The sequence below is a fragment of the Dendronephthya gigantea genome, unplaced genomic scaffold (genome assembly GCF_004324835.1).
Source record: "Dendronephthya gigantea isolate DGI-Jeju-01 unplaced genomic scaffold, DenGig_1.0 000020F, whole genome shotgun sequence".
Classification (NCBI taxonomy): Eukaryota; Metazoa; Cnidaria; class Anthozoa; order Malacalcyonacea; family Nephtheidae; genus Dendronephthya; species Dendronephthya gigantea.
Genome location: NW_021163030.1, coordinates 2,427,759 through 2,439,371, shown reverse-complemented (window position 1 = coordinate 2,439,371; position 11,613 = coordinate 2,427,759). Strand labels below are relative to the sequence as shown.

The window sequence follows — 11,613 nt, the reverse complement described above, 5'->3', positions numbered from 1 at the left end:
TCACTTTTGTCATTTTCAAACATTTGAATGACTTTATTGGGCGACGAAAGGCTATTAATACGAGTAAATAAGGGGAAAAATAAAATTTTCCAAAAGAGGGAAGGCAAATCATTGTAATCACACATTTGGGAGGGCCATACATGGTGGCTCATCAAACAGTGGGGTGATAGATTAAAAGATGGACAATTTGTACTAATTCTCCTAAATCAAGAATACTAAGCATAATAGCCAAGAATAATAAGCAACAATACTATATCAAAACTAACCTCAGAGATATGAAGTATTAAATTCAGAATCTGGCACTGCAGAGACAAGAAGGAAAAATATTTGTTGTCTTGAGCAGGACTTGAATTTGCATCTTCAAGATTATAAATTTTATTGACAGATTATGGATTTAAAATAACAGTACAGTTCTTAACATTGAGAAAGTTAACAATAAATAACATGTTTTCTGCCTTTCCATTCAAAATAGAATCTGTTAGTATATTTCTCTGGCACATGCTGATGTTTTGATATTTTAGGTGGTGGCACCAATTTCTTTCTAATATCTTCAATGTTCTCCCCTCGTCCTTTCATTTCAAGAACTGTTAACATTTGCTTCTTCAAATCAATAGCAGCTTTAGAAACCAAGCTCCTATTTGAAGTTTTTAAGATATAGTTATCAAATCCTCCAGCTCTATCTATTGCTCTCATGGCTGAAGTTGTCATCTCATATTTTACTTTTTCTTCCAGTATTTCACTGTAATATGTCTTGCGTTGAACATTTGGTTTCCATACTTTCTTCGTCTTCTTCTCTGAAAATGTTGGTTTATTTCCAAACATTAGACCTTTTCCATTGTAAATACCTTTATGAGCTCGGGGAGGAATAACTTTACCGTATAAAATACAACGAAAATTTAAGAACACCATTGCAAGTCAAATGAAATCTTATTCTCAGTAAACTAGGGCGTACATCACGTACCGAATATAACATCATTCCTCCGCTGATTTTTTTGACCGAAACACAAACAGTGGAAACAAACGCCAATAGAAAACAGTAATTTGATCATGTGACTGTTAAAGTCGTTGTCTGGTAATTTCAAATAGTTTTTATTTTGCAGCTAGGCTTGATGTATAAATTTTCAAATACGTTCTCAACGTTTTTACCAATCATCACTGTTTGAAGATTCAAACGTTAAATGGATGTTGAAGAGTAAGTGTGTCTAACTATTCTGTACAGCGTACTTTCGGTATTTGAAAACATTGGGCGTATTGTTTGGCCATTGGGGCGATTGGGCCATAGTCTATAAACTGTTCTATCCGTCTATGAACACTGTAAATAGTTGTGGGCATAACCTAAATAGCCATCCTTGTAGCCAATTTCCTATGCACTAAAGCAGAAGAGCAGGTTTACTTGTAATAATTAGGTAATTGTTTTAAAATATATATTTCCTGGGAGAACTAATCAGAACATTTCGTGAGTGCATTCCTTGTATAATTTCAGTATTCTTCACCAAAGCTAGGATTTAGCTAGTCGTTCATAATTATGGTTTTAAAAAACAATAAAACTGTTTAGTAAATTTGTGTATTTGGTACATAGTTTACTGTTTACAGCGCATGTAATAAGGCAATGTTTAAAGGGGATTTTAAAAGATTTTTAAACGACTTGAATTGTATCTGCTTATAATATTTCTTTCCTTTGGTCTCAATATAACATGTGATGACAACCTATGTGGTCTGAAAATAGGATGCACGTCTATCTTTCTTTCCAATGCTGTCATATCATTTTTTCATATATATTCTTACATAGGGTAATGGACATGGATATACAGGATCTTAATGGAACAAAAATTGTTCAAGATGGTTTGGTGGTTATGGTTGCAGAGTTCATGCAGACTTTCGAAACAATGTGGGGGGAAATGGGGATCAGTGCATCAGTTCATAAAAACAGACTGGATGTTATTTTACAATATGTCCGAAGTTTGTTTGTGGATATGATAAATGATGAAAAAGAGTTTATGTTGGAATTAAAATCAAGTATTGAAACCTATGAAAGAGAATTGCTTGATCTAGCAAAGGAACTTGGTGAAGTCCCTTACCAGGTATAGTAAAGCAAAGTCACTTTAATATTTTGTATTTAGAGTAATATTAATAGCATATTACAGTGACCTTCAAGCCAAGCTCTTTATTTTTTAGCCTGAAGGAGATATAAAACTTGTTGAACTTGAGAAAACATTGCGAACAAAATTGAATGATTGGAACACGGTATGATAATGGAAACAGCTTTTAATACCTCTCTATTTGGGATCCTCTATTAATAATTATCTATGAGATGATTGACATAAGTTACTTGGAAATTACTATATTATGCATAGGTAGATTTAAATGATCGAAGCAAGCATGCATGGTGTCAAAGTTGCACATTTTCTTCAATTAAATAAATAGCTGGGAAAATACATCAGTGATCTCATGATTGTCACTGCCCAGTTGATCTAAATCTGCCAACACTGACTGCATTGTGTGTAAATATTAGCATCGATCTACATTGTAGGAAAAATATCAAAGACTAAAAGCTCACAAAAGACTTTTAGAGACTGAAGAAATGCTTTGTAAGAGATTGGCATTACCACCACATGATGCTGGGATCAAAGAAGTACCAACAAAACAACAACTTAATGAAATAGAGGAAAACATTAAGTATATGGAAAATCAGATGGTGAGTACATTGTATGTGAATGCATGAGTGGTTAAAATCTGTTTATGAATGGAAAATTGATTTAGAGGGTAATATTTCGTTGTTTCTTATCAAACAGACACAGGGAATTGAGCAGTTCAAGACTTTACGTCTTTCAATTTTTAATCTTTGGGAGGAGCTCGAGAAAGTCCCTGAGACAGAATTCGAGAAGGACTTGGCACGTGATGATTCTGAGGCATCATTTGTATTGTCCAAGAACAATCTGAATGCCATGAAAGAGCTTAAAACAAAGGTATAGTACATATATAGTTGATCTGTTGAAATGCATTTATATTATTATCTAAGTTAATGAATGCCCAGCTTCCTTATTTGAATTTTTTTCTAACTGAATATTTTCATGATCACTTGCACCTTTGCATGTAGTCGCGTACTCTGTAAGTAGCGTAACTAAATAGATTAATATTAGCGAACTTAAGATTGATATTTCTTTCAAAATTAGCTTGAGAAACAACAAAAGGAGAATTTTGGTAAAGCAGCTCGCCTTCGTGAACAATTAAAAAGACTCTGGGATAAACTTGATGTCGATGAGAGCGAACAAAAAAGATGTAATGGAGCTTGTTCTGGTTTTAGACCATCTGTAATACTTAAAGTAAGTAGCTAGATTTTATTATACAAATCTAATATCCTGTTCTAAATAATTGATAACCCAACTCGCAAAATACTTGTCCACAAATCATCTAATCATTCGTCGATCTCAGCCACATGCATTCCCCCGAAATCTGAAAAATCTTTAAGTTTTTCATATTTTTTTCCAGTTAAAATCTGAAGTGGAGAAATTGGAAGCGCTCAAAGTTCTGCACATCAAAAAATTTATCGAGGGTTCAAGGTGGGCATATTAAACGTTATACGTAAAAGCTAGCGGGTTTTGTCACTTCTCTTCTATGTAACTGTATAAAACTACCTGCATGTAACGCATCTTCCTCTCTATTCGATCATTTCGCTGTTTTAGAAAAGAGTTGATGGAGATTTGGGATAAATGCTACTTTGGAGAGGCGCAAAGACACGAGTTCACGCCTGCATTCGATGGTATGAAATGTTTAAAATATTCCAATTATTTATAAAATACTATGTTCCAGTACTCAAGACAGCAAAAGCGCACCGTACGTCTGATGTATTATAAAATATATACTGTTTGTCGTGCAGAAAATTTCAGTGAGGATGCGCTTACTCTTCATGAACATCAAGTCGAAATTATGAGAAATTATTTTGAGGAAAACAGCGCAATTTTCAAACTCGTCGAAAAGAGAGAAAGCCTGTGGAAGAAATATTTGGAGTTTGAGGTAGATTTCATCCTGTATACATTTCTTTAGATATCCTAAAATCATATACCCACCTTTCCTATATATACCCTGCGTATATATAACCTACATTTTCTCTGTAATGAGTCGTATAATGTTATACTTGTCACTGTTTTTCAACACGCCATGTCTGTCTGCAGCTCTCTTCTCTGGTAAATATTTTTTCTAATTCGATTTTGAAGAGCAAAGAAAATGATCCAAACAGATTATTTCTCAATCGCGGTGGTGCTTTACTCAAAGAAATGAAAACAAGAAACACTGTACAGAAAGGTTTACCAAAGGTAAAACTGAAAAAAAACATTCTTTTACCACGAATTTTTAATTCGATATACGTTGTCATTTTAATACCATCGGGAAATGCGTGAAATATAGTCTAGCTACCTTGAATCTAGTACGGTTTCTTGATTGTACCATGCAGTATATGTTTTTCGTTCTTAGGTTGAAGAAGAACTGAAGAGCGCTATAGTAGCATGGGAACATGATAACGAGAATGTGTTTTTAGTGAATGGTGAAAGATATCTTGAGGTTATAGAAAGACAATGGCTAATGCATGAAGAAGAAAAGAAGAGAGCAATTGCCGACAGGGTATGTTTTGCTCAGAGATTTATTATTTGGGATGCACATAAGCTACGTACGTCAAATCAAATTTACGGTACCGTCAAATTAACTTCATCGAATGTTCTTTTTTGTTTGTAGCAAAAAGCCAAAAAAGAAACACTTAACAAAGAGATGGTTTACGGTTGTACGCCTAGCAAAAAGTAGGAAATATATCATTATCGTGATCCTCATTAATTATAGTATGATAAGTTACATGAGTCAGCTAGGTACATACTTGCGTCTGCATGACCATAATCTAAGGTATACTACTTTTTTTTAGAGCTACGCCTGCAAAAACTCCGCTCAGCAGACGGCTACGTTCTGCCAGCAAGGTAATATATAAATAAAGTTTATCAAAAACACATAAATTTCGTGTATTTCTAAGGTGCAATCCATAATGATCTTCAATTTCATGTGCACTATAGATGAACTCGACCGCAAGTTCAACCGCTACAACTCCATCAAGATTATTTCAATCAAGTGTGGCCTGCAACAGATCTCCACTAACACCACGCAAAAATCTTATGTCCACTTTAAATAAACCTGCAAAGGTTAACAAAGGCAAAGTGATCAAGGTTTGTGCAAAAATAACATGATAAATAATTTGATACCTGCACGCACTTAAAATGCAGCTCAATAAGTAATCGTCAACGTACGTATTTATTCGTTTTACAGAAAAGCACAATGATACATTTATTCGGCATGTTGCAGTTATGGGACATAAATATCAGTTTACTCTACCTTGAGGTCATGCAATCACTGCAAGCATGATATATTCAATACTCACGATTTTCTGTCTTCTATATAGAGTCAAAGACGACGTTCATCTCGACTTTCAAAAAAACTGGCCAAAAAAGTGTCAAGCAAACCTCTCAACACAACAAAGTCATCGGGCTCTTCAAGAGATTCAACAATGATTGTTGCGCGATCTGGGGACCCTACGAATAAAGAATCGTTATCATCTTGTACGTCATATACTGAATTTACAGTGAGTATATTTACGACGCAGTCAGACTAGTTATTATATCTTGAAGTATTTATTAGTCTATATAGTGTCTTCAATTTGCAGTTGCAGTTATTATAAAATTCGGCAATGAAAAGAAATTAGAAATTCAGTGGTAGTGATTCAACTCTTATATAAAGGTTGCTTTGCAGTTGCTACTTTAGTTCCTCTAATTATATCTCGTTTATAATAGTTACTCAAGGATGTACGTTAGACTATATGTGCCCTTATAGACCATGAATCTCATTACATGTTACTAGATTACCTGATTCAGCTGTGAAGAATATGTTTATGATTATTGAAGTGTGTATTTCATGTGTTTTAGAGTGGTTTACGAGGACAAGCTGAGCCGACTGCAGTGTTAAACAGTACTCGATCTCAAATGGTCACATTCGTCTAAATCCGATTGAGATGGCCTCCCCATTACAGATCAAGCCTTAGATCCCGCAGGGATTGTCACACATATATATATATGCACATATACCAATAATAGATAGGGTGCAAATGATTGACAGGGTATATATAGTTATGGAATAGTGTGAGGTGTGACAACAACTACATTGACACTGTTTATATATATATATATATATAGGTTTGCCCTCGTTGCAGGGAACAGTCTAAGCGGCAAACGACTGTAGCGTACATCAAGGCGGTCAGTTATATATAGTATATTATAATTATACTATATCAGCGCTCTGGCGTACATCATCCTCCAAGAAACCTTACGATTGTGGACGACAACGTGCCGATGATGGCCAAACCAACTTCTTTCAAAAGCAATATCTTGTCGTATATATTCGTACAGCCAATTTAAGTATCGCGAGTTTATGTTTAATGAAGAAACATTTGCTGCAGCGACATGATTGCATTGTCTGCTAGCCGTTGTCATCGCGTTGCCGCTCTAAGTTGTGAGATTCTAATAAAAGATGCATGAATGCCGTCCTCTCGCCACTCCCCTAGCGATATGCCGATTAATTAGGACGTGCAGACTATATATTAAAAGCATTGTAAACACTTTTTATCAATCCCTTGCCCTGTATATAGCTACTGTAGACAATTTTTAGCCTTTACCACCAATATATACACGTGTATTTGAGTGATGTGTGATTTTAGATGCGATTTTCCTCTTTAGGTATTTCTGAGCAGCTTGGTGCATGGAAAAGAGGCTTATGAGGCCGACCCCTGCATTCTTGCGTTATATTTCGAAAGATGTGAACTAGACGATGAGTTATGCACATTCGCCCAGAAGAAGGGTCCGCAGAGGAGGTAGTCCTTCATGCATGGGGCTGGCTGCGTAGATGCCCCCCCCCCCTATATCTAGTCTACCTGAGTATGGACCATGCAACTAGTAGAGAAGAAAGGAAATCTTCCACTTATCATTAAATAGACTGTCAAGCGTTGTGATCAGACGAAATTACTCGCAGCGAGCATATTTAGCATGGTGTATTGCCAATGGTAATTTACTGAGCTACCAACTATCATAACTAAGCTATTTTATATCGAGCACTCAGCTATAATCTGCTCATAAATCGCCAACAAACGCACTTACGATATTCTTATCAACGAGACAAACCAATTTCAAGGCGTGGACATTTGTTCACAATGTTTATTTGGTATACTGTCTGAATTACAAAATTTTTCCTCAAGGGCAGTTGTAAATCTGAATTCTTAAGATTATCTCCTTTAAACTCTCTGCATTTAAGCTGATGGTTTATATCGCGGATTGTTGACATTGATTTTTATCTCCCATGCAGCCTAACAGGATGGTCCTTAAAGATATGGGCAAGGTCAACGACATTGTTTAAGGCCTGTTTACATGAAGCGAGTTATCCCGGCTAGGCGAGGTAAAAAGCGCATCACATCGTAGGCCTAACCTGATTAGTCTTTCATTATATCACAGTTAATAGAAATGGGATTATATATGCAGTTTTCACCTCGCCTGGCCGGGATAACTCGCCCATGTAAACAGGCCCTTAGTTAACCATTATATATGCTCTCTGATATACGAACTTCTTTAGCTCCAGGGAATCATTACATAGAGCTATTACAATATGGTCATTACCGATATGAAGTGCAATACGCGCCCTGCGTTAATTGAGAAATTTCAAATCGTTTGATAGTATCAGTAGAAAAAAAAGAACTATATAAGTTCTGTATCATAATACTGTTTTAATAAGTACGTTCTGGTTCCGAATAATTGACATGCTAGAAGGTGGCTTAGTGCTCTTTTTAGCCACATTATAATCTTTTAATCCTAGTTACCTACTACTCTATAGAAAACCCTTGTAAGCCAGTAAACAATTTTCATAGTAGTGATAAAAATTCCTTCAAGGGGTGTGTGTTCGGGAGGAGGAACAGGGGAGCCAAGTTATATTTAATAGATATCCAATAATTTATATTCACATATTTCAAAGTTGGCTGCTGATCAATCTCAGATCGATCTCAATTTTTTTACGATTGGTGACTGAATCTGAGAACAACCTATGTGTTAACAGACCCAAAAAGCCATGTTTAATACAGCGTAATGGCCAAACATTTTTCATTCTATAGGCAGTAGCGAAACATAAAAGCTGAGCTTGTGTATTGGGTTCTCTAATTTTTTTATCAACACATATACATGTTGTTTTGGCTCTGAAGAGAGATAAGATCATTACGTGAGTGCATGCCATTGATATACTTGTCAAAAAAGCTTATGCGCGCACGAGCACTCGAGATCAAAAACAGGAAAATTAAACTAACTTAACCAGAACGTTTTGTACCTTTGACTACGAGACTGGTAAGACTCTTAAAGCAGGACTGAAAAAGTAAGGTAAGAAGAGTTCATATTAAATTCCTAATACCAAGCGGAATTTTGCGCCAGGTTTCAGTGCAGCCTCTCTAGTGCAGCCTGTTACTCTCGCTCCAGCTAATATTGTCGTATCATGAATCGACCATGCAGGATAATGATGAGAATATGAATGAGTTTAACGTGTACACACATAAATTGTATACACTATTATACACGAGTAATATACATCTAGTAAAAGTACAATATATTCAAAAAAGATCATTTTATATAAAAATAATACTGGCAATGGTCACGCAAGCATTACTATTAGCTGAAGGAAAATTTACAGCCCTGAATTTCTCCACTTTACAGTAATTACTTATTGTTTCTTTTATTTAGATGGTATTTTATATCTTAATCGTATTCTTCTACATTTTTCCTCTTGGCGAAAATGGTAAGATTCGTCATTTTGGTGTCTGTTGTAACATAAATTCCTCGTCACTTTTCGCCTTCCGCCGCTGACGCTGTTAATTGCGTGAACATTTTCTCGTAATGGAAAGGAAGTAATATAAGCGCCTTGTTTTCCACACCTATCTTACCTGCTTGAGGGGATTTTTAAAGCCCACTAGTACTCAGTTCGCGTGACACAGGCAAAGCGACTAATACTTGTTTTCTTTGCAGCTTTGATGTCAATGAGGATTAAAAAGCGACCAAAAAAAACTATTTTTGGTCAGGTAGGCCAAGCCCATTTTTTGCAATGGGTTATCAACTATTCAGGAAACGTTCCAAACTTTAAACTGGAAACAAGCGAAACGAGAAATAACATAGTGTCACACTGGGAAAACGCGACGACAATAATAATAAACCTCCAAACGAGATTTGAAACGGCTGGCAATCATTTTGTCGCACTAAAATTGACACAACAAATGGATAACAAGCTTATGTCAATTGTCATATTGCGCATCCTGAAAGGTGATTAAGATGAATTGTTTTAGGATAATTTTCATGCATTATGAAGGTGAACTTATGGCCGGTTTTTCACCAGGAGGAAATTGATTTTCTTTTCAATTGTGATCTGTCAAGTGAATCTGACTTCGGTCTTAAAGCGGTTGAAAAGAAAATTGGGTGAAATATTTTGCCCAACCTAAGTTAGAGACTGGAAAGCTTCTAAAAATTAGAATACAGGCAGAATAAAATTTGCATGTCCCTGTCGTATGTCACTTATTGGCATATGAAGGTCGTATATACGCTTAAAAAAATCCGTTGAACTGGTAGCACTTCGCGTGTTATAGTAACTTCTGTAGTCGCCACACAAAAATCGACTTTCTCTTTTTGAAACAGACTTTAGTAGTCACTTTACATCTTATAATCTAGGACTTTATTACATATACTTTATATATGTCAGCCCCCAGGCTCAGTATAGTTATTTTGATAAAGCACAGCGAATCACTATAATAATCGCTATAAGATGGTATTTTTAGTTTCCTCGACTTTCGTCTCAGTAAATTTCTCCTCTGAACTTTTAGCGACAAGCAGTGCCAATGCCTCTCAGTACACAATCAAGCCTAGTTCCAAGACAAGTAAATATGATTTACAGTTTTCATAGTAGCTTGACTTATTTCATACACATCCTTATATGTCTAAATCATTCCCCTGAAAATTTCAGCGATCTTTGATCATTTCAAATCCCCACCCCTGATCGGGAGAAACACTAAAGCAGGTATACTGTTATCATAATTAATGAATGCTATTATGAACCGAAAATAGTTGTGTATGAATCAAGGTCCTTTTTTAAATTTCGAGGTAACTTCCACTATTCTAGTAAGTGACTCAGTTTGGGATATGAAATTATTAACGTCGAAATAACGGCCATCTTTTTGAGCGTTGTGCATGTGCAAATAGATAAAAACAGGTATATAAAAAATTGCAGGCTTTGTCACCGCTTCTTCAGCACCGAGACTCCTTTCTGTGTCTACCATTACAAAAACCGGTAAGCCTTGAAACGATGTTTTTTCAAATTTCATGTTTCAGTGAATCTAGCGTCTCTAAATGGATTGCCTTGCTTCTTTTCAGTGTTCACCACAACCTCTTCAACAGGTCCAATCGTACACACTTGTAAGTCATATTGCCATTAAAATTTAAAAAATTGCACTTGAGGACTAGTTACTAGCAATAGCAAGATTGGCAGTGCATCGTGGAGCTGATTTGAGAAACTATTCTATGTCCCAATTCCATGCGGAATCTACCTTTACCCTATTGCTTAATGCTATGCTATAATTTTCCATCACCGATTGTCGCTGAAAGAAATAACTTACCATACATCCGAAATTCTGCCATTCTGATATAGGCTCTCATAAACCATCTGGCCGAATTGCCCCGAAACGCAAGGTTGATCGGGTTGAGACCCATCTGACGGGTAAGTCTCCAACAGAGCCTATTGAGGCAATTAATGAAGCCAGAGGTAAACGTAAAGTAAAAGTGACCATTGGGATATATCGTTTATGGTAGTTTTTGTAGCTGGACGTAGAGTTATTTCGATGAGTGGAAGAAAAAGCGGGAAAATGGGGGGACAAAACACCTGTGCGTTTTCCGCTATTCGTTAAATTGTTTTTCAATCACACGCTCCGGAAATAAATAAAGCGACATTCAAAATGATTGATTTTTTAAAATATTGCATTATACCAAAAATTTGTTTAAAGGAAAAATAGCGTGAAACGCCAAATTCATAGAAATAAGATTAAATGCAAATATACACACCAGAAAACCAGCAAACTCAGCAAAGTTGATGCGGCAGTTATCCAATTCTCCACATGTAACCCGACTCTAAGTAATCTTCAATATACTACATTTTAGATAAAACGATGATTATAATAATAATCGCTGTGATAATTTCTATCGTGGTTATAGTCACTTTACAAATCATCATATGTGTTTCGGTAAGTACGGAATATCATATTCACTCATGATGAAAACTTAGAGGAACAACTATAAGTATTTAAAATCTGATTCGTAGAACATGCATGCATTCAAACCAAGTTAGGACCGTCGTGAAATACCTATCGATAATGTATAATCTGCACAAGCTTCCGCGCATGTAGAGTGAGTTAATACAATAAAATTTTAAACCAAAATCTTAGTACATTAGAAATTTTGTATACCCGTACTATGGCCGTATAATTAAAAAATGCAGAAACCCAGGGTAGGTCAATACCGT

At 35.8% G+C, this 11,613-nt stretch overlaps 2 protein-coding genes across 3 annotated transcripts; one reads left to right on the top strand and one right to left on the bottom strand.

Annotated features, from left to right (window-relative positions):
- Positions 1–322: 322 nt before the first annotated feature.
- On the bottom strand, positions 323–922 carry LOC114521610 (50S ribosomal protein L28-like). Its single transcript, XM_028542101.1, has one exon. The coding sequence runs from the start codon at positions 907–909 to the stop codon at positions 430–432; it is 480 nt and encodes a 159-aa protein (XP_028397902.1). The 5' UTR covers positions 910–922; the 3' UTR covers positions 323–429.
- Positions 923–1,106: 184 nt separating this feature from the next.
- Positions 1,107–6,715, top strand: LOC114521427 (protein regulator of cytokinesis 1-like). 2 transcript variants are annotated; one of them, XM_028541878.1, is made up of 16 exons: positions 1,107–1,192; positions 1,790–2,081; positions 2,176–2,244; positions 2,531–2,695; positions 2,793–2,966; positions 3,174–3,323; positions 3,490–3,560; positions 3,684–3,760; positions 3,878–4,014; positions 4,215–4,313; positions 4,471–4,617; positions 4,729–4,790; positions 4,910–4,961; positions 5,055–5,204; positions 5,438–5,617; positions 5,958–6,715. In XM_028541878.1, the coding sequence occupies exons 1-16, from the start codon at positions 1,179–1,181 to the stop codon at positions 6,030–6,032; spliced, it is 1,914 nt and encodes a 637-aa protein (XP_028397679.1). In that variant the 5' UTR covers positions 1,107–1,178; the 3' UTR covers positions 6,033–6,715. The 2 variants fall into 2 exon arrangements, with proteins under 2 accessions (XP_028397679.1, XP_028397680.1); XM_028541879.1 differs by having other exon boundaries at positions 5,438–5,594; positions 5,958–6,046.
- Positions 6,716–11,613: the final 4,898 nt, after the last annotated feature.